Raw genomic sequence first — 23,322 nt, forward strand, 5'->3', positions numbered from 1 at the left:
ACCTTTCACCTCATGACCCTCAAAATTAATCATCGCTTCTGTTTCACATTCCAAACTTGAATTATCTGAAAAATAAACAGGCAAACAAACAGACAAAATTGAAGATATAACTGCCACCACCTATAGGTGGAGATAAAATTGTAATCGGAATGAAACAAATTTGTGCATGCAGAAGGAAGAATAAGTAGAGTAGTCTAAGTAGTCTAAAACTTATGATTGGCTGCTGTTTCACATATTCCAGGTACTCTTCATTTATATACGTTTGGACGTATATAAAGAGATAACAACCAGGAGGCTCTCTGATGTCTCCTACTGGTACCCGCATCCTCTGTTTGACATGATCGAGCACGCCCGGACCACAAATATGCCTCTTTTCGCACCTCAATCCCCCCTTCAAAAGAACTCCATGCACATGTTTTCATCTGCTTTGGTTTTTGTGCATCTCTTGGCTTTCTATGCCTTCCTGCCTGTATTTTTCCACCTTGTACTGCACAGCGCCCGCTCCTATTTTGCTCAAATACTCCAGCCCTTCTTTTCCTCCCATGCTTTTGTAGCAGCAGCTGTGTTGAGCCAGGTAGTCAGCGTTATCTGCTCTGCAAGTGTGTGTTGTCTGATGCTATCTGGGCTCCCATGTATGTGTGTGTGTGTGTGAAAGAGGCGCAGAGAGAAAGAAATGAAGTTGCGATGTAATGATAACAGCGAGCACAAGCGCCACGTGTATACGTAGCGCTGCTTGAGCAAACAGGAAACGTCCAATGCGAGCACAAAGGACGTTTTTTTGTAATTGACAGAACAAACTAACAGCATTATCTCCAACACAAACACGGGCCTCATCTGTCACGGTCCGGTGAAGGACGCCGACCTTGAGCTCTTGCGGTCGGTCAGCGAGGATGGGAAATTTGATTTCAGCCTGTTCACAGATTAAAAACAACAACAAAAACTTTTTTTTTTTTCCTAATCAAATATAACTGAACACAATAATCTACATTTATTCATCTATTTTCTTTACCGCCTCTCAAATAAATAAATGTTGCACTTATTGGCCATAATTCCAAAAGATATTTTAGCACAAAAACAAACAAAAAAAACCACTGTTATATCTGGTGTGCTATATTTGAACTCTACTTGCTCAAGAAAGGTTTGGAAAAAAACAACTCAAATGATCGATAGTTACAGTAATTACAGTTGTGTAGTATTGTACTATATTTTATGTTAATTTTAGAAGTGCACAAGTCTGGAAAAAGGAATATTTTGAGTCTTCTCTTTTTTTTTTTCTACAGTGACGCATGTCTCACTATCCCGTTCCCTCTTCGTCTCCCTCATCTAGCGGCTATATATAGTCATGGAATGATGCCCTTCTATGCAGACAAGACAAAAAGGTTGGCAGCATCGCTCCTCTCCTTGCTCCGACCTCACTTGCCTACTGCATCATTAAGAATAATAACATCATTCTGCTTATCAGTTTCATTAACAGCTGGGTGTACTTTGCACTTCATTGTACATCTGATGCCTGAACCGCTTAGATAAGGGAACCAAAATATGACATTGTAGCTTCCTCTGAAATAATAAACATATGTATGAACTTGTTCGTAAAATTTCTGCAGACACCACACATGAATGCCGGAGAGCTGAAATAGCAGGGAAATGGATTAAATTGTTGAAATGTAGACTGCAAGTTAGAATGTTTTCAATAAATGAGTGTTTCAAGGACAACAGCTAACTGGCCAAAAAGAACATCAAATCAAACACATATCTGCACCATTTTCTAGACTTTAGTGAAAATGTTCTCTGGACTAGTGAGAGGAATGTTGAGCATTTTGGAAGATGTGTGCCCCATTACTTAAATGTGACACAGCATTCTAGAAAGCATTCTTGGGGGTGCTATGCTTATACAGAACCTGGACGACTTGCTGTAAAAGATGGAACAGTGAATTCTGCTCTTTAACACAAAACCCTGAACGATAGTTGGTGACCTCAAGGTTAAGTGCACTTGGGTCCCACAGCAAGATGATGTCCCAAAACAGTCAAGCAATTAAATTTCTGAATGGTTTTGTAAACCAAATGAAGGTTCTGGATAGGCTTGGTCAAGTTTGGACGTGAAAAACTTGGTCATAGTTTAAGAAAATGTTGATTTCATGTGTTGTTGCTGGCAGTTTATCAAGCCACTTTTTACCTGTGAGGTGAAACGCATTTGACTATTGATGGAAGTCTAAAAAATCATTTCAAGAAAATTAATTATAGTGTCATAATTTTAACGCTTGTGGCTTATGTACATACACAAAAGGACGTTAAAATCAATTTTCCCATGTCTATAGTGACAGTAAGTTTGTCCTTAAGCTGCTTCTGACTCAGCAAGCCGATAAGAGGGAACAATATTGTGCCTCAAAACACACACAACTCCATGTCCTCAAACCCCAGGGGGGCTGCGTCATGAAAATAATCCTGTTTGCTTTCCATTACCGTAAAACGAGACCAATGACACCATTTTGTATGAAAAATAAGATGTTTCCTTTAATAACATCTGTAAGATGATGGTTGTATCACTTCCAATACATTGGATGCAGTTTACTGTACACTCGCAAGTGTTGCGGACAATTGGTTAATTATTTCCACGAGTACAACATAAACCTGTATTGTTCTTCTACGAGGACGTCAGTAAAGGGCACAAATGGTGTAGCAGCAAAAAAGAGTTTTAGAGGCTACATGAGTACAACGTATCTGTAGCGGCGAGGATAACACACTTGTCTTAGGCAGTGGTTCTCAAACTGGGGGTCCCTGGACCTTCGCGGCTCTGCCGGTTTTCGTTTGGGTCCGCAAAAATCTGTGCCATGAAATTCTATGTTATTTATCATTGAAAAAGGAGATTACATACAGATGAGCTGATAAAACAGATAATAAACTACATCTTCTTTTAGTTACAACTTTACAATTTTATTAGTCTTGCACCGAAACCGATAAAGCAATAAAATGACGTCATGGGTTATTAAAAAAAAAACCTGCCGATGTTGTGGAATATGGACTTTTTGAGAAGTGCCTGAACGTGAACAGTTTGAGAACCCTTGCTCTAAAGAATGCAGTATGTCACTGACAAGAGATTATAAAACGTCATATACCCTTAGCAATAATTGTCACTACATATGACATAAGGACCTTTACAGTCAAATGTGCAGATACAATGCACACAAATGCAGACTGTGAATGAACTGTTGTGATACTTGGATGTCAAATGCATTCTTTCCGGCTTGGATTCAGAAGAAAAAAAACTTTACAGACATGAATTAGTAACATCCAGACCTCGAAATGCCCTGACCCCGCTAGCTTTCCTGAGAGCTCGACACCTCATCTGCTTCCACTGGAATGTTTTTGTTGTGTGTGGTTTTTCAGCAAGGATAGCATTTGCTGTACTGTATGTGCTTTTTGCAAAAAAAAAGCTATCTGGATAAACGGATGACGAACAATATTGGTTAAAAAAAAACAAAGAAAACAGCAAAGTTTTTAAGGACTTGATTTTTTTTGTACAAAAGTGTAAGGTACGTATATAAAAGCCTAGTGTCTAAGGCGCTATAGTGAAAATAAAGCAAGGATAAAAGGTGTGCTTCATCTCAAATAATTGCTAAAGGAACATTTTATGAAATGTATTGAATGTTCAATGTATTCAACAACTTGAAATACAATCTGCTTGAAATACTCATACAGTAATTTTATAGGGAAGGTGCCCTACATTTCCTTAAAAATTCATATTTCTCTTATTAGACTGAGCAGATTGAGCCATAAAACTAGTATTGCATCTTCTTGTTATTTCTATATTGTGACCACGATAAAAGCAAAATACTCCCACTTAAGAAGAAATTGTCTGAACAGTCACACATTGCTAAACAGAATACGTACTATGTTAAAACACCATCAAAAATGAAACGGAAATGAGTTGAAACATGGAACAACAATATTGTAATACTCGATGAATGTCTTGTGACAAAGAGGTAGTGATCGAAGCATTGATTGACATTCTCAACTAAAGTTTGACATATGCAAATGATCATTTAGCGCAGTTTATTCATTCATTCATTAATGGCGGAGTGCACAGGGCAGAGAAAGGCCTTTCAATGCTAACAAAATGCTAAAATGAGCTGCAAAAAAATGTTTCCTGTAATATTAAAATAATAAAATAGATTTCAGCTCTGTGGCAAAGCCAATGGTTTTGGTCCTTAACCCTTTCATTGACAAATGATTATTTTTTGTTTAACCACTACAGTGCGCTCATGTATTGGCTATCATTGACGGTGGTGGACGTCCAATCGATTTGGCTGGGAGGGCTGTATGAATTGAACGTCTAGCAACGTCAATGGCAATGGGAGATTAGAATTCACAGCCAGTCTTCCTTGTGCGAAAGAATTGGACGTCTATTGTTGTCAATGGCATGCAATGAGTTAAATTCTATGTCAGAATAAATACTTAAGTGTTACCCGGGGGCAGTAACCAGTGTATATTTCAGTTTTAATTTATTTGAATCACATTCATTTAGTTTTTATTAACAATGCAATAATTTATAAATTCCTTTATACTTACAAAAAGTATTATACATTTGTAAATTACAAATTATTATTTGGAACCAATTTTTAAAAATCTCATTTCAATATTTGTTCCAAAATGCACAAAAATAATAATAATTGGAAGGATTTTAGTGGGTGGATCTAGAAGTATAATTGCACAAAACTATATTTTTAATCAGGGTATCCTTTATTTTTTAGATTACTTTTCTTGAATGATTCATATTCATCAATTATGCTAGCTGATAGATGTGTGTGCAACAATTACCAGAAAAATGTGCACCAAAAAGGTTCAGTGATAGGGACATAATGCGATTAATTAAAATGTGGGGGAAAAAAAAGAAAAAATAACATCTTTTGTAGTTAACTAATCTGAATTAATGTGCTAAAGTGCCCCACCAATAATAATTTAAAAATACAGTTGCTAAAACATATATTTGATTTAAATGATTAAAACTAGTGACTTTCCTGATAAAGGATTAAAAAGTAAAAATGAAAAAAGTTTTTTTTAATTACCAAAAATAGTCACTTTCTCAGTAAAGGGTTAAACGTCTTAAGTGTCAAATTCTGAATAGCTGTCTACTGTCAACTGTCCCTGAAAGGGTTAATGCCAATATGGTTCTGATCTTTTTTTAACCATCACGCCAATACGGCTCTGGATTTTGACGTGCGAAAACAACACGCCTCCGGCTTTGGCCCGTCACATTGACTGACAACACATTCGGGGCCTCCTTCGTCCTTTTTTGTGCCAATTAACATCCCTAAACGGTGGTCTCCTAACTCCCAAACAAATCAGGTCCCCGCCTTTTCCTTTGACTGCTTTTTGTGTGTGTGCCATTAACACTTTAGAATATAAACCGACCGTATACTCCCGCTTTGCGTTTTGGGAGCCGTACCCACGTTTGGGCCAGCCGGCGGAACTGTTTATGCGGGTGGATTACGGACGGACACAAGACATTCAAGAGACGTGAGAAAATTGGAATAACGTATCTAAATTGAGGCAGGTTTGATTAAAAAAAATGTTCATGACAAAGAAAGGAAAGAAAGAAAAAAAATCATGGCTACCTGCATTTGTTTCACATTGCTTGTGTGTGTGCTGCTTTAACTGGGAATGTGTGTGCGTGTGTGCGTGTGTGCGTGTGTGTGCAAAGCAGTGGACAGACGCCAGGCCTCATTATTGTCATTCTTCTCACTGCCTAAAAGCGAGGCAAAGCCAGGCGAAAAGCGGCCCGCTTTCAGTCCGACGAAAAAGACAAAAGACAAAAGGGCTCAAATTAAAACAAATGCTGCAAAAGGCTCGCCCGTGCTCAGTTGCTTTAGGGGGGGATAACCCATCTGGGGTCTTTCAGAGCCAGACCACACAGATACATTCAGCACCATTCGTGGTCCACATAAACACCACAGGCTGCGCCATTGCATGTGCGTATCCTATGTCCCGTCCGGCATGTCTGAGTGTGTTTGCACCTTTTATCTGATTGCAGTTTTTTTTTTAATCCTCCACACAAGCGCTGGCCTCGATGTGAACCTGGAAAAATCCGTCTCTGTGTTTCAAGAGGTCCACTTCATCCATGATAGTCTCGCCGGTGCGCAGTCGACGTCCACTTGGGAATGATTTTCCATAAATCATAAATCAGCGCCATGGTCCCTGCACTCGTGGGAGGTGTTTAGTGACTGGACGTGTCCGTGCACGTAATATACTGTACATGTGGAGACGCACATGCACACACGTATGATACATGTACAGGGCTACAGTGGTGGCTTAGCTAGAAAATGCGAGTACAGGCTGTGTGCTAATAATACTTCCTTTGGGTGGGTTCAGGTGGAGAAGATGAAGTGAGGGGGGTGCTGTCAAGTCTTCATAGCGTCACACCTGAAAGGGAAGGCAGAAAGCAATCAAATAAATGGGAGATGGAAAGTGATCTTGTTAGCCCCTCCAATTTAAATGGAATGAGCGCCTATCGCTGTCAATGGCAGCCAATGAGACGAAGGGAATGAGCTGAATACAAATAAATGGCTTTCTGGGGTATGGAGAATCAGGAGGGTCCAAATGAAATAAATAAATATTTAAATACATATTTAAATCTTATTATTTCAATATTGATACCTTTTTTAACATTGATTTGAGTATTATTTAATTTGTTACCATTTTAATTGATCTCGTTTTATTTTTATTTAATTTTCATTTAATTAAAATGTTTTTTGAATCCATCTCAGCACTGTAAGGACGCCGCATATTCCCATGTTTCTTTATTTGACATTTTTATGTATTTATTTAAACATTTATTTAAGGCTTCATTTACAATTGTCTTTATTTATTATTTTTGTTTTAGTGTACCTATTTATATATATTTTTAAATCTCTATTTCAATTTTTATTTAATTTTTTACGTGTTATTACTTTATATTAACATGGACTTAGTTACTCTAATTCAATTCTTTTTTGATAAATGACTTGATTTATTTAAGTCAACATTTGGCACTCTTGTTCCCCCCTTTGCACAGCATGAAATAATTACATCTGTCATTCACTCACTCGGTAGGCGTGAACTGGGCGGACCCCCGAGAGTTTCTGTTGGAGCACTTTCCTGTGGGCCACGTATTAACTATTGTCGTAGTAGAAAAAGAGTGAAATGCTTTGAAAAATAACTCAAAAGCTTCTTGCCACAATGTTTAAAAAACATAGCAAAGTGAAAAGTAAAAAAAAAAACACGCCACTTCAATCTATGTCATTGACGGGTTAATGGCAGTCGTCAATGACTACCAATGCAAGCAGAAAAATAGTATTAAAAAAAAGGCAGATTGGGCTACTTTGCTTCATTTTATGATCAAATGAAATACAGATTTTGGCTCAGTGAAGTAAAATCTATCTAGCTCAGCCAGGTATCCTCTGACATTGTGACTTCATCTCAAATTGTACTGCATTTTAGTAGGAAAAGTGTTTCTCACAATGGGTGGTGGGTTCGAGCAAGCCTGACTTTGAGTCAGTTTTTATACTGTTGGGGCCCAGAAAAAAGAACCAACATAAAGATGTATGTCTGCATTTGCACCAACCTGCAGCGATGACTGTTAAGTCGCCGGCGTTTTCGGTGGCAGGTCTCAGCAGTGAGCGTACAGAGACACCGACACGACGTGGCATCCTGCGTCCACTTCCTGCCTCGGCACGGTCGACAAGATGGCCGCATGGTCGTCGGGGGAAGAGGAGGTGGAGAAGTGTTGGTGGGTGAAGTAGAGGAGAAAACAGGAGTCCTAGAAAGGGCAAACATTTCTTGGCTTATTGAGGCAATTCAGTGACCAGTCTTGTAATTATTATTGAAAATGAGTTTGACACCTGAATGAAAAAACATTCAAAAATTCTCAAACGCGGATATCCTCACGTCTGTCCAAACGATAAACAGGAATAAAGGAAGTGCGTCGGGACTTTTAGGATACCCTGTCCAATCAACTATCTGTTTACAGGTTGTGATTAATTGTGGGTCTCTAAAGGAGACATCCACATGAACAAATGTTTTAGCAATCCCGTTTGCTTCCCAGCTCATCCCCTCGGTCGTCATAGTTTCCGATCGGCTCGGTGAGACGGGGATGAGAAAAGCTTCGCCATTTGCTTCTTCCCAGGAGGCTGTTGGATAATGAAGATACTTAATGAGGCAGAGAGGCCATCTTTGTCCAGGCCCACGCTGACCACGCCTGCCGCTGGCACGGATAGAGAAGGTGGCATTCGGGAGCAAATTACGCAGATTTCACCCCTGCTAGAGCTCGAATAAAGCCAGTTGGGGGGTGATGGATGAGTTCTGAAGGGGACATCACACCCAAATCGGAGCCCCCTTTGACCTCCTGGGGCCCGGATATGAGTGACGGCCAAAAGGTGCGCTAATTCTTTTATTCCTCCCAACGCTGTGGATTCAGTCATGGGAATCACGGCGCTAAACACACATGTCAATCTCATGCCATAGTGCGACAAGGTTTTCATTGTACTTGGTGTTAGAACAGTGGCTTCCCACACAGTTCGCACCGTCAAGCTGCGATCGCACATAAAGCTGGCGAAGACACCCTCGCGTGTTTATTTGTCCGTAGAGATAGAAGTAAGGATCCAAACTGTGGTGTCATGACCCACTCTTGAGTTATGTTTCTGGTTTTTTTGCAGTCTATTAATGCATGGGCAACAGTTGGAGATCATTCCGACATGCGAGGGCATCAAAGATAAACTGAACTCTTTATCATGTGCATAACAACAAAAAAGGCTTGCTCGATATACTGAAAAAAAAATGAAATGCAATCTTAATGTGTAATAGTGATGAAAAGAAAATAATGGTCAGAATTTCCCAGATGTAGTCATCCACAGTGAGCGCAGATATTTCTGAATGGCAACCCTGCTTTAGCCCATCAAAGTTGATTTTGAATGTGTTTTTGTTGTCAGAATAAATAGCAAAAAAGAAGATTCTAGAAATTCTAGTGTCATTAGACCACAAAGTTCCTCTTTTTTAGAAGAGGAAGTGGAGGGTTAAACTGGCTTTGTCTGTGTCAGATGGAGAATAAAAAAATATTTTATTATAATTATATTACATTCTAAGCATTTTGCATAAATACACTAAGTGTTGTCTGTCTCTATTCTTAACGATCAATACTAAACGCAGATTTTTGACAGGTACTAAAAAATCTGTGATATACTATAGCTCCATTGTAGGTGAAATAACATATACTGTTTGAAAGTTTAGTGTAGTAAATATAGGTACAGTATATTGACAGTGTTAGATTTGTCAAGAAACACACCAAAAAATTAACCATTTGATTAAAATTGATCATTGCAAACAATTTGGGATTTTTTTCTCAAAATAACTAGCAATTTAAGGGGACAATGTGTGTTTAAGTCAATTCACATGAGGATTTTGTATTAGTTACTATATATGATTTAAGTGAAACAACAAGACGGACATGTACATTAATTTTGCTCCTCATTTTCCATGTTGATTTCCTGTCGTCCTTTGCACTGCCCAGGGTGCTGTGGAGTGTTAAACGTTGTCCACAAAGGCGCATTCTGTTCATCCCGGTTGTATACTGGCAACCACAAAGATCTCTTTCAGTCGTGAGTATCACACGGAGGTGAGTGAACTTGGTGTGGGTGTGTGAGTGTGTGTGTGTGTGTCAGACCTTGACTAATGTGGCCGTAAAAGAAATTGTCCAAATAACTGTGTCAAATAACGAACACCAGATAACCTCTCATCCAAACATAGGCAAAGGGGATGTCTTCAAATACACGCCGCAAATCAAAAACTATCCCGAGGAATGAAAAAGTCTGGTATGACACATGCCGGTGGAAAGTTGTTAGCATGTCAATTTGGATTTCAATATTGTGTCTTCTCATGAACCTACCCAATTCGGAGGGTCTTCCTTCCTCGACCCTTTTTCTTGCCTCTTGTGGGCTCCTGGTAGGGCCTGAAAATGACAAGAATAAGGAAAATTATTCACTTACTGACTGCCAGTGACAGTGCAGGACGTCCAATCTATTTTGACTGGGAGGGGCAAATGAGTGTGGAGTTTGCTTGTTTGTTGACTCCCAGTCAAAATACGGCCCACACTTGTTTTCCAGATGTTAATATTGTGGCCTACATGACGTAATATGCCCACGTTTTTTTCGAGTGTGTCGATTGTTTAAACAAAAATCAATACATAACTTAAACACATCTACTATTTTTCCCCCTGAATACCTTAACTTCAATTCAAATTTTAGTTCACTACAATCATAAATGTATTTGAAGCTGACCTTGAATAAAGTGATATAAGGATGGATGGATTTTGACATCTGGTACACTTAAATTGTGTGCAACCATAAAGAATAACATAACACGCCAGCATGACTGTTAAGAATGTCAAAATAATGTGTAAAACGGTTTGAAATCTAAACATGCACCGGCTTCCAAACGTCTTCTCTCTTTAAACAAGCTCAAATTATGAGCGGATCATTTAGCAGCACAGCTGGCGCATCATCAGGATCATAATGTTCCTCCTTGTCATTGCCTTGAATAGACGACGACAAGGACGGATGCGTGACTGCACTTCATTACTGCTGCTGCGTGTGCGTACCCGGCGAGCCAGATAAAATCATTACTATGGTGACAACAGGATGCGGGTCGCCCCGGGGGATGCTGGGAGGCAGTCACATAGATCCTAACTCAGTGAGGGACATTACACAGGGGGCAAAAATTTCAAACACCCGCCGATCATGTACACGTAGTATTTACAGATGTATGACATCGTGCAGGTAGGTCTAGTCTAGTGTATAGAAAAAGCACCCACGCAAAAAACCCTTATTGAGTCATGAAACTAATGTATACACGCATACAGCGCACACTAATACACTACACCTCTCTGTTTACGTCCACATCCAAACAGGAAGCAGGGCGATATACATATGACGGTCTTTTTGGACTACAGTCTGTTTGCAGATGTGGATATGCTTAGCTCCTCACACAATGGTTTCTTCCATTTTCAGTGCATTTACACAAAGGCAAACACCTGACATTTGAATCTTTACATGTTTACTCACAAGTAATTGCTTTGAAATGATTCAAAATGTGACCTTTTCCAACAACGTAAACTTGAAAAGGCCTTTTTTTATGGGCTAAAATGCTCATCTTATAATGAAAAAGCCAAATTAGAGTTAAAAAAAACAAAGAGGAGAAATACTATTCTACTGTACCTTGTTGTTGTCAGCTGACGCTGTTCTTTTAGTCTGCAAATAGATAACATGTTAGAGTCAGGATGCAGTTACTACATTGGCTACCATTGACATTGATAAATGTCTAATCTTTAACAGGTAGCTTGGCAGTGATTGTTGATGTAAATCAGAGTAGCTCGTAAAGTGCATATTTCGCAGCACCGCTTTTTTTATTTCTTAGTGCTCCCTGATACTGACGTTATCATTTAAGTTCTGTATTAGTACTAATACCGATACTAGTATACTGGTATCGATAATAGTAGCGGCATCGATGCAACACTTTTTATAATATAATGTTCTTTTGGAGTGTGAGTTTCCTACAAATGTCTGACACCTGACTTAATGCCATTTTGCTCCCTTGAGATTGTCATAACCAACTCTAATTCACCTTTTGTTATATTCAATTAGTATCTATGTCTATTTAGATCCATTTCTCCAAGACTAGCAGTACAACTATGACGTGTGTTTTTCTTACCTGCACTCACACTGGCTGTGTTCCACAAAGGTCAGCGCAATGAGCTCATGTTTCATGAAGGAAGTCCGCATCAGCTACACACAAAAAAAAACACATGAAGCCAGCTTTCCGTGTCACAACACTCATATGTTGAAGAAATGCATGCATTGCGCGCACTGTACCTCCATGGTGAGCGTGTGCGTGAGAGAGGGCACGCAGTCCATGGCCTCGTCGGCGCAGCAGCCGCCACATCTCCTCAGTGCCACGCAGGACGGCACGAAGAGGTGGTGCGTCTCGCCCGGCAACTCCCGCCAGACCTCCACCAAGGTTTCTCGGGGTTCGCAGCCGCTGCGGGAGTAGACCTCCAGCCAACGCCGCACTGAGAAGAGGTGCGGAAGTGGCATTTTCTTGAAGGGTCAGAGGCAACTTGGCCAGGAACTGGCAACTTACCTTCTCGACCGTCTCTGGATCTGGATGAGTCGGTGGGCCGCCAGTGAGCCAGCTGATGGGAGAGAAAGAAAAATGAGAAGTATAAAAAATTGAGATTGAATGGGAGAAAGACAACATCTTCTACAATGAGTTATTTCTTTGATGTTCAATATTATTTCCAAAGGAGTAGGGAATCTTGAAATGGAGTAAATGTTTTCATCTGAATAGTTTGGACATTAAATTCAAACAGGAAAATGAAAACAATTGATTAAATGTAAAAAGTAACAAATCTTAAAACAATACTTCAATATGTACACAATGTATAATAAAATACAATCTTAGTTTCTATTTCTATTATTTACGTTTTCTTTAAAAAAATATGAAAAGCATTGTATGAACATATGTGCTTGTTTGATAAAAAAAGAAATCTCAAATATTGACATACAATGAAATATGGGAGAAGCATGCATGACTGCAATGTTTACTTAACACTATTATGTTATAACAAAGGACAGGGCTAGTTGTGCGCATGCTGTAACAACAACAACAACAAAAGCTTGCACTCTGCAAAAGATTGTAATAGAAACATTAAGTGCAACAAAAAGTGAGCTAACATTACACAATTGCCTTTTACGGCATGTTACAGCCAATCCATTTATCAATGAATTACTACTGCCACCCCTCCTAGTTGAAATGGATGTCTATTGCCATTATTGGCTAGTAATAAATTAAATAATAGAGTTGAATTTTTCCATTAGAACTATTCCTTTGGAACATTAATGACATTTTATTTTCATTGCAAGTGAAAAACATACCCTACACTTTGTATGATTTACTCGCATATTGTCCCATTTTTGACCTGCCGATCAACTCTCCCATTTGAACTCCTCTCAAATAAAATCAAGTGCACTTCAGTCCGTGGAGTTTTCTTTCAAAATAAGTCTTGAAATGATGAAAGGATTTCCTGTTAAATAACGCCCCGCGGCTCCTTTTGAACCTGAGAAGTGCGTTACGACGTTAAATGACAGGATGGAGGCCTCCCGCTGTAAACTTGTCTGTCATTAGTTGAACTGACGTGACAAAATAGTTGTCGTGGAAAAGTTTGAGAAGGTTTGTTGAGCTGGAGCGGCTACCTTTGCCCCTTTTGCCCGCCCACCTGCTACAAGAAAATCCGAGAGTGAGAGTCGGTGCCACCAGGATTAAAGGTTCAAGAAGCGACACACAAAAGGCAAAAACTCCAGCACGTGTGGCCAACACTAACTAGAACACCTCACAAAAAAATTTCCCTTTAAAAAAAACACAACTTTAATGATTTTGGCAGCATCTGAAATTCTTGAGCTCATCTTTGACGTTATGACCCTGCTGTAAAGGTAAAAAAAATACATTACGTTACAGCATATCATATTCAAGACACCTTTTTGCCAGATAAATCAAAGTAACCTATCATAATCCTCCTCCATGTTTCCGAGGAGAGACAGTGTACTCACCTACGAGCACTGTGGGTTTAAGAGTTCAATCATTTAAATGTGAGGCTGTTTCGACATGCAGTCTAATCCCAGTGGCGTTATTCCACAATTTGAATCATGTCTCCGTCCGCTCATGTCACATTGACCTCCAATCATTTAAAGGAGGACAAATGTTTAACTTGACACAGATTTCCGTGAGCAAGTTTAATGAGTTTATGAGTGTTATGGAGGCATAATGCACAGAAAATACACACAAAAGTCCAATAACTGTGTGTGTCAATGTGGAAACGGCCAAGGCCACATGTAAGGGAATGTAGACTTTGTTCAGTGGGCACATGTTAAACAGTTCCACCCCTTTTTACACGTACGCACACACAAGCGAGAATGGCAATCTGGGTATTTCTCTGACATAATACCTTCTGTGGTACCCAAACTAAGTGATTTAAACACGTCCATTCACATTAGTTATTTATAGTGATGCACCGATACCATTTTTTTCTGGGCTCGGGAAACCGATTGAGACACCGAGCGGTGTAGTATCCCATTTTTATATATATATATATATATATATATATATATATATATATATATATATATATATATATATATATATATATATATATATATATATTCCCCTTTTAATACTAAACTACTGTATACTTGTTTTTGTAAGGTAATGCTTAACTCATTTTCTGCCATTGATGGCGACTTTCAATCCATTTGAAGAGGGATGCTATACCGGACACTTCAAATCAACTGGGTGTCTTCTAGTGATAAACTACTAATTGGTGGGAGGATGCATATTAGCCACAGGAAATAAATCCTTTTCCTTTTTTTACCTCATTGACAATTCAGTCGAAGTGGGAGGGTCGAAAGCAAATCAACGCTCCACCCTCTTACTTCAAATGGACTGGAAGTCTGTCTGATGAACTTAATGAAATTGTCAGCAATTAAATGATTGAACGCGAGACAATTGGATGTTTATCATCATCTTGGGAAAGGCGACAATTGGTTTGAAACTCGATTTCCAAAAATACATACTGCACTGCATCGCATGTTATTTCTTAGTAGGGCTACTCCCCGATACAGACGACATCATTTTCTCCATCTGAATTTTAACAGCACTGGACAAATCCAGAACAATAAAATCGTGGCTCCTGCTCAGTTTTTTTGCACTGAAGTCTTAAATTTTTTCGATGGGGCAGTTTGAATTGCGCCCCATATGTTCTGCCTAGCAACAAGTGACCATGCAAATGCAGGGATATGTACTTGGAAAGAATCAAGGCCGACCCGTGTAGCGCCTGGCCTCATGAATGAGTAAAACATACAGTATATGAGTCAACTCTGACTCCCAGCGCCTTACGGCACTGAGTGTTCCTGATAGACGTCTCTAGACATAAATAAAGAAAACACTTGCCCGTGAGTGTGAGGTGAAGACGAGTTCACGTGTTACAATCGCCCAGCGTCACGTGGTTAAGACTATTGGAAAAAATATATTGTGCACTCACTGTGATTAAATTCCTCTAGAAATACATCTATGGTCATCGTTATTGTTTTTGTGGTGAGAAATGAAGTAATTTCGTCTGGTTTAGTCGGTTAGCAATTGGGGTGTAAGTCAGCAATTTTATGATGATATGATTATTCATTCTTAAAAAAAGCAATGGGATCTTTGTCAATATTACAAAACTACCACATTTAGATTCCATTGAAGAACTTTTGATCGATATAATATGATATTAAATACACATTTAACCCAATGTGTTACGTTTCATCTGAAGCTATAAAAAATGCAAAAATGCAATTATATTTTGGGAAATTTTGTTGCTGAAACATTGAATGTAAAGCATGTTTTTAACAAAACGGCACATTTAAAAGATGAACTTCAATCGAGATTTTGAGTTTTGATTTGATAGACATTTACATTAAATTGTCATATTTAAGTACAATTGACTTTGATAGATATCCAATCCATTTCGACTAGGAGGGGCTGTCAGTTTGACTGCTGCCAGCCCCTGTCATCAACAAAAGTCAATGAGTTATGGATTTATGAAAAAATATATTTAGGCAATTACAACAAGAATGTGGTAGCTCCGTTTCCTTCGTTTGAATTTTGTGAATTGCAATGCGCCAAACTTACGATGTGGTCGATGTAAAAATAGTTACATTTTAGTGGAACTGGTTTGTTTATCGCCGTCAGTAGCAGCCAATGAGTTAACCAATCAATCCAGATCGATTTATTGTTACGCCATTGACAGAGATAGACGTCCAGTCTATTTTATCAGTCAAGGCTGCCATTATCAGTTAATATGTTAATGAACAGCAAAACTAACAAAATAAACCACCAACAAAAAAACAACAACAATACTATCAGATTAATGGCCAAATGGCCAGATTAAAAGGGATTGAAATGTAGACAAATCAATGTACTGAAGGTAAACTAGAGATTGATTCCTAAATATGGATGGAGATAGAAATATAAACAATAACATCCACTAGTGCGATATAGCAAAATAGATGAAATGGAGTAAAGTTGACAGGTGGTCAATGACCTGAAGCAGGATGACTTGCACAGAAATACGACGAGATGAAGCGCATTGTGATTATAAATACATCAAGTATGTACTAGATAGCACAAGCATGCAAAGACACTTTAGAGGTCAGATGGTCCAACGTACACGATCACGCAGACGCACACACGCAGACGCACACGGCATACGTTACCTTGGCGTGGGACGTCGGGATTGTGGTGAGCAGCAGGAATTGAAACATTCCTAGAATAACTTGGAGTATAATCCCCATTGTGTGTACGGGAGTCCTGTAGAGCTGGCTGACTAATAATAATAATAATAATATTGGATCATTTGTATCCAAATATGTCTCTCTGCCTCCGCGTGTGCGGGTGTCCTCCGTGACCGAGCAAAGGCGCACCAAAGCCGGCGTTCACTCTCCAGTTTCCCGGCCGTGCAACGACACCCTCGGCGGCATCTTCATTTCCATCCGGAGGTGTGCGACACTCATGTTCCTGTGGATATTCCTCTCTTCATCCACTTCATCAAAAGACTTGAGCAAAGTTGAGCTTTTTTACGTGAACAGTGGTCTTCTTTCCATGGTGGAATCCTTCTTCAAAGGATTTGAATCAATTCAATGGGATGCTGGCTCGTGCGGAGATCCACCGCATGACGAGGAAGGGGGCGGGAGGGAGAGGGAAGACGCTGCCGCATATGTCGCTCCGAGCTCGGTCACACTGTCTCCATGCTGTGGCTCCCGCGGAGCACGTCGCCGCTCTTAAATCCTCTCGGAAAAAAAATCACATTTATGATAACAAACGGCTTGGCCCAAGTGGAGTAGAACTAGTGAGGTTTGTCCTGGGGGGGCAGAAAAAAAGGAGGGGGGCTGAATTATCAGCAGAGCTGAGCGGTCGGTGTTCATTTGGAGTGGCAGCCCGGCTCCTTTTCCTTTTTTTGCCCTTGACACACACACACGCGGACGCACACGCGGACGCACAAACGCACGCGCACACTTGCGCTTACGCTTAGACGCCTCCAGGGAAAAGGCCAAGCCAAAAGAACGGCCATTTTTGTGGAAAGAGAGAGAGGAGAATGTCACCTTCTGTGGAGAAAGCCCACGGGATGACATTAGTCAGACTTAAAAATTTACAAAATTTACAGGCAACACATTTTAGAGTGTGAAAAATATATTTTAGGGGAAAATACAATAATGATTAATAATTAAAAAAAATTAATCATGGTAACAATTGCTAATATTTAAGTTTTTGAAATGAGCAAAAATAGGGTCGTCAGTGGAAAACAGATATAACTTTATGAAAGAAGAGTCACTGTTGCCAACTTGCCATTTGGTCGTTAGATTATTACAAAAAGCGACTAACCAGTTTCATGTAGAGAGATGTTACTTTTTGTACTGGGAGCAAATGTATCAATCCCATGCCCAAGAGATGTCAGAGGAGGAGAAGGAGCGTCGGCGCAAAAGAAACTTCCGCCAGGTGGGGTACTGCTTCCTTACAATGGCGCTCAGCGTAGGGGCGCACTTTGTCTTCTTCAGGTAACACAGTTTCAGTCCCGGACAAATATACTAAAAGATAAATGCAGATATATGTACTGATTACTTAACTAGAACAGGTAGATAAATATAAGAAAGTTTAAAACAGTGTAAATAAATATACCCATTTTGAATGATAAAAAAGAGGGGGGTAAATCAGCAAATTCTGAACTTTTTATAGTCAGGGGCCCACACTTAATTGCTTTGCATTGCCTCCTACATTTAAGATAACACAAATTGGGAGATATATGTAATGGTTCAAGAGCTCCAAAATAGTCTCTTTGAGTGAAAATGAAGAATCAGTCACAGAATCATGTGTTGCTTTCTACTAATGTACTCTATTCACTATTTGACCCATTGACAATGAACCACTATTTGAGCTAAGGAACCTCAAACTTTAAATCTTCCATCTAAATGTTGATGATGAAAAATGATCACAAGGTTTTCATTTCATCAAACATCTTTGCTTTTCACTGTTTGACAAGTAAAATATCTCAAATTCACTTTTTTTCATTATTGCAGGAAGCTAGAAGAGGTCCACAACAACTTCATGGACGAGAAGGATTGCGTCATTACGGAAATCTACAACAAATCCAAGGAGAGGGCCAGGTGGGTGAGCCATTCCTTTTATACTTGTATGCTATGAATAATGCTGAAAAGGTTGAATGCGGTTGCAGTGAGTATGTTGTGACTCGGGTAAAATTAGATCTGACTGGGTGTTGTCTCTTTGATTATGGATGTGTCGGATTGCCTTTTTTTTAGCTGGAGAATGTCTGCTTATTCCCTAAAAGCACCATTTTTAACATGCTACTGGTTGCTAAATGTTACATTTAATGAAATATTCATTATGGGTTCAAATTCGGGCGGCGCGGTGATGCGAGTGTTAGCGTGTCGGACTCACATCTCTGAGGTCCTTGGTTCAAATCCAGGTTGGTCCACCCGTGTGGAGTTTGCATGTTCTCCCCGGGCCTGCGTGGGTTTCCTCCGGGTACTCCGGTTTCCTCCCACATTCCAAAAAACATGCATGGTAGGCTAATTGGACACTCTAAATTGCCCCTACGTATGGGTGTGAGTGTGCATGGTTGTCCATCTCTTTGTGCCCTGTGATTGGCTGGCCACCGATGCAGGGTGTCCCCTGTCTCTGGCCCAGAGTGAGCTGGGATAAACTCCAGCACCCCCATGACCCTAATGAGGATAAAACGGTTCAGAAAATGAGATGAGATGGTTCAAATTTATTTCTGTGTCATTGTGGCTGTTTTTTTCCAGGGTTAACGGTTTCAAGAAACAGACGGAAATCTTATGGCAGAAACACTGAGTTTCTGGACAAGTACAAAATGCGCAACGGTGGCGATAAGTGGGAGACGTCACTCAGCTGGGAGTTATTTTGAGACTTTTACTCAAGCTTGGCCTTTTATCCTCGTAACGAGGAAGCAGACAGACACTTGAATGGCCATCTTCCATGATATAAATCACAAATGATGTCGCTAATTCAGAAATTTTCTGATGCTACTGAGATAACAGGAATATTTCAATGAGAGATTCACGAGATTCAGTGGCACAATAGTAGAACTATTGTAAGAACCCCTTAGGTCAATCATTAAACCGGTTGCGTCCAGTTCAATGTGTGTCATGGGGCTTCTGGTAGTGACAGAGTGTGCCCTTAAAATCTACTTTTCTTCTCATGTGTGCGAGGTTGTGTCAGGGGGAACCACTGATGGTCACAGTTTTTCGCCTTAAAAGAGAGGCACTTGTGTGGCCGTGTATCTTCAGGAACCCCCGAGTTCAGATCGATTTCACACTAACACAAGGACCCCACACAAGTCAATGTGACGGCAAGTTCCTAAATTCGAACATTTTTCAAAGTGCAAAAAATCCCCAAGTACATTACGAAAAATGAATGTATTGATTGGTGTTGCTGCAATCGCCTGGCCACCGATTCAGGGTGTCCCCCGCCTCTGGCCCAAAGTCAGCTGGGATCCTTTTTTTTTTTTTTGGTCGACAGCCATCCTGCAGCTGAGACTTCCGAGATAATGTTCCCCCCTACAAAGCACACCCTTGCACTCAGCCACCCTTATGTGCGTAGTGATAACCCAAACATACTACCTTTAGTGGCGATTCAACTAACAGACACACACGAACCCACTTTGATTTGACATTGAAGGGTGTCAAATCATGCTTCAGTGCACACCTCTGCGTCATCATGTGGGAAAAATGATAGCCATCTTAGTATAGCAGGTAAATTATTGACTTGATTTATGAGCGGTCGAGAGCAGCAGGGTTTGATCGTTCCCACTCCTCACTCTAAAGTGAGCCGCGATAGGATTCAGTTCACCACCCACTCTAATGAGGACTATAGAAAATGAATGGGTGGGTTTTTAAGGCAGCAGCCGAGCGTAAAACGAAAGCTCTTCAGTGAGCCATAAAGCCGGCTGCTTCCCTTTACACATTCAGATTCTTAAAGCCTGGTATAAAATGACATGCTGTTGGGCTTTATTTGACACTCTAAACAAATGAATGCCGGGACGATAAAGCTGCTCCTATAAATCGCACTGTTAATCCCTTTGTGAGCGACATCAAATAAAGCCTTTTATTGGGTGCCTCTGGTGTTGCGAAGTTGAGCCGGGGACGGGAGGAGCTAAAATGTTCACATAACTCATTACTATCTGATGTGATGCCATGCTGAATATAATAGGTTCAAATATTCTTTGCTGTCCTCAAGTGGCTTCAAACGTCAGCGCATATTATTTCATAAGAAATGTGTTTGAATTGTGGGTACAAGTTAGTTGTAACTGTCCTGAACCAAAGAGTTACTTAACGCCGACTCCTGTAGGCTATATTCTCTTTTTGTAGGATTATATCTTTTTAATTCGGGTTTCAAAACATCAGCAAGGTAAATACTGTAGAGATAAGAGTAGAACCCACCTGGGATCGAACCCTCGACCCCAGAACTGTGAGGCTGACACGCTAACCACGTCTCTTTTTAGTCATTTTAATCTCATGAATTCCATTTATATCCACCCTGCATTAATTTGAACAGTTATCACAACAAAACAAATAGTCATTCAAAGCCATCATCACAGTTGTAATTGGACGCCTATTGTTGTCAATGGCAGGCAATGCGATTAAAAATGAAGGATCCCTTTTCAAAACATTTTTCAACTTTAAAAAAAAAAAACTAAATTGCTGACCCCAATTAAAGCACAAGCGTGAAAACTAGTCAATAGTAACGCTTTCTAAAAGAGGGAGAGTGACAGAGGACATAACCTCTGTGGCCTTGTCCCCCTTTAGCAGGGGCCCCACGCATGCATACATACAGGCAGCCCTCCCTTGTAACCCCCTTGACGAGGGGCCACGAGTACCGCACTAGCACCTGTATTCCTGCCTGTCCCGTTTAGGGAACAAAAATAAAAAGTTGCAATCTTTCTTCCGCCGTGTGTGTGTGTGACTGTGTGCGCGTGTGCGTGTGCGAGTGCATGTATGTACATATACATAAACACATACATATACATACACACTGATACATATACGTACACGCATACACACACACACACACACACACACATCTTGTACCAAAAAAACTGAAGCAAAGTTCGGGTGCGCTTTATACAAGTATCCCGGTCAAACACTGCTCTCTGCCGGTGAAAAAGCCGCCTCCGCAACCGTTATGTATAATGGTAGACGTAGAACCTGTTTTTGTCCGCCAGGTGGCGACAATATACTTTCTTTTACAAAAGCCAGCCCTCTTCAAATAGCCTTGGCAAGTTTAGTAGGATAATATAGGGTTGTAAAAATAAAAAAAAATTGCTCCAGGGAAGCGAGTCTGCCCAGGGAGAGCTATCCTTGCTCAAGAAAAATTGAATCAATTGTTTGCTGAATCTGATGATGATCAATCATACTTTGAAAATTTTTAAAAATTTTGATGGTGAATTAGACTTTAAGGACGTAAATATGTCAATTCCATTTGAGAATTGTGTTTATATTGGTAGTAGTTTGTTTTACCAGGTTTCCATACCATATGTTGTGAATTAAAGTTTTGGCATGGCGACATGTGTTCAGCATATGCCAGTTACCGGTACTGGTGCAATCCTTGGTGTGAGCTGAGGAAAAATGAAAAAAATGAATGTATACCAATTTTTTGTCACAAATTATGGGTGCGTGTTGTACTCGAATAAATACGGTATTTGTACACGTACACACGTATATGTACATATATATACACACACACGGGGAAGAGGGGAAAATCGTTGGCCGTTCGCTAAATACAAACTGAAAAGTGTGCACGCCACAGGCAATGTTTAATGCTTGTAGAGAAGTGTACCACTGCACATCATTAGGTCCAAGTCAGCTTTTTATGGGCCCTTCAAGTGTTTTTAAATTCCCCAGGGTAAAGGAGATGATTACACATCACAGGCACACATTGGCGCTCTAAACCCAAACACTTAAGGTCTGCAGCTCCCTGCAGTATTCTGTCCTGCGCCAACACCGAGCTGCTAAATGTGCACGTTTGATCAAACAAATGATTTAATAGTGGCTACCACTGAAAACAATCAATGTCCCAACTTTCACAAAGGTTAAGGTTATACTTTTTTTTTTACCTACACGAAACGGTGTACCATTTGAAGAGAAATGTGTTTATCTGCCTTATAGTTGTGCTAAGATTACCTCTGCCCTCTTTAATGCTTTTCACGTGAAGCTTGGGGCGGCTGCTTTGGTGCCTCCTGGATGTTCAGGTGTCTCAGCTTGTCAGGGTGACCGACACAAGCAATCAGATCACATTGCCTGAGCTGGGTTTGCACTGCAGGTGGAAAAAAAAAAAGAAGTAAAAAAGAGTTTACCTTTCAATGATAATTCATCTTTGTGTTTACGAACTTCATTGTTTATCAATGTCATCTTTTACTCAACTTTATGAAATGCATGTGTATTGCGGGGGAAAAATTATCATAAAACCTGTCTTTGTAATGTTGGAATCCTCAACAAATATAACGTATTGGATTCCAAGACGTTAAGGATTAAACAAATCTTGAGGTTTCTTGGATTTGAGTGGTTAAGGAGAAAATTTATTTTTAATGAGGGTGCTCTTTTTTTATTACTGTAACTGTCCCCCTCGGCAAAGAACAAGTCAAAACATCCTGTTTGATGAATAAGACATTTGAGTAATCCTTCGGTTACTATCCAACCACCAGCGGGTTACAAAATGACAGCTGTCACATGCAACAATGCAACTCGGCACCATTGACACCTCAAAGCTGGGGTAACTTGCATAGCAGTTGGACTCCCGTAATCCACGTGTGGCTATCGCATTGCGGATTGAGGGCAAACTGTTACATCTCGTGATTTGCATAGTTGACAATTGATCATCAATGTCATCCTTATCCACAATTGATGTCTGAGTAGATTCTATGGAGCATAAATAATGCTTGCGGGTATTTTACAAAATGATACATACTACACAGTTGATCCATGCAATCAGACAGTGATTCCAACTCTTTTAGGATATATTCCAGATCAATGTGGGTTGCTGTTGAGAACTGTTCAGGGCTTGTCGCTGCATTATTCATCTGCAGGAGAAAATTTAAAAAATAAAATAAAAAAATGACATGGCAAGTTATTGAATAGGCAATAGTTCACTAAATCTCAAACTGTATCAGATACAATTATG

The 23,322-nt window shown here is 39.9% G+C and overlaps 1 protein-coding gene across 2 annotated transcripts; it reads right to left on the reverse strand.

Annotated features, from left to right (window-relative positions):
• vegfba (vascular endothelial growth factor Ba) lies at positions 1-23,225 on the reverse strand. 2 transcript variants are annotated; one of them, XR_013303180.1, is made up of 11 exons: positions 23,110-23,225; positions 22,326-22,458; positions 16,329-17,696; positions 12,163-12,214; positions 11,895-12,091; positions 11,734-11,807; positions 11,241-11,273; positions 9,914-9,976; positions 7,598-7,792; positions 6,012-6,417; positions 1-65 (listed from the first exon to the last, which is right to left on the reverse strand). XR_013303180.1 is itself a non-coding variant. In XM_077609128.1 (10 exons), the coding sequence occupies exons 3-10, from the start codon at positions 16,404-16,406 to the stop codon at positions 6,396-6,398; spliced, it is 714 nt and encodes a 237-aa protein (XP_077465254.1). In that variant the 5' UTR covers positions 16,407-17,696; positions 22,326-22,458; positions 23,110-23,225; the 3' UTR covers positions 2,491-6,395. The 2 variants fall into 2 exon arrangements, 1 of the variants encoding a protein (XP_077465254.1); XM_077609128.1 differs by lacking the exon at positions 1-65 and having other exon boundaries at positions 2,491-6,417.
• Positions 23,226-23,322: the final 97 nt, after the last annotated feature.

The sequence above is a fragment of the Stigmatopora argus genome, chromosome 9 (assembly GCF_051989625.1).
Source record: "Stigmatopora argus isolate UIUO_Sarg chromosome 9, RoL_Sarg_1.0, whole genome shotgun sequence".
NCBI classification, from domain to species: Eukaryota; Metazoa; Chordata; class Actinopteri; order Syngnathiformes; family Syngnathidae; genus Stigmatopora; species Stigmatopora argus.

Bases quoted from the DNA above. Each gene is read 5' to 3' on its own strand.
- vegfba (XM_077609128.1), bottom strand. From the start codon at position 16,406: ATGGGGATTATACTCCAAGTTATTCTAGGAATGTTTCAATTCCTGCTG. The intron at 11,808-11,894 runs GTACAGTGCGCG...TTTTGTGTGTAG, and splicing joins CGCACACGCTCACCATGGAG to CTGATGCGGACTTCCTTCAT. The intron at 11,274-11,733 runs GTAAGAAAAACA...ATCTATTTGCAG, and splicing joins CACAGCCAGTGTGAGTGCAG to ACTAAAAGAACAGCGTCAGC.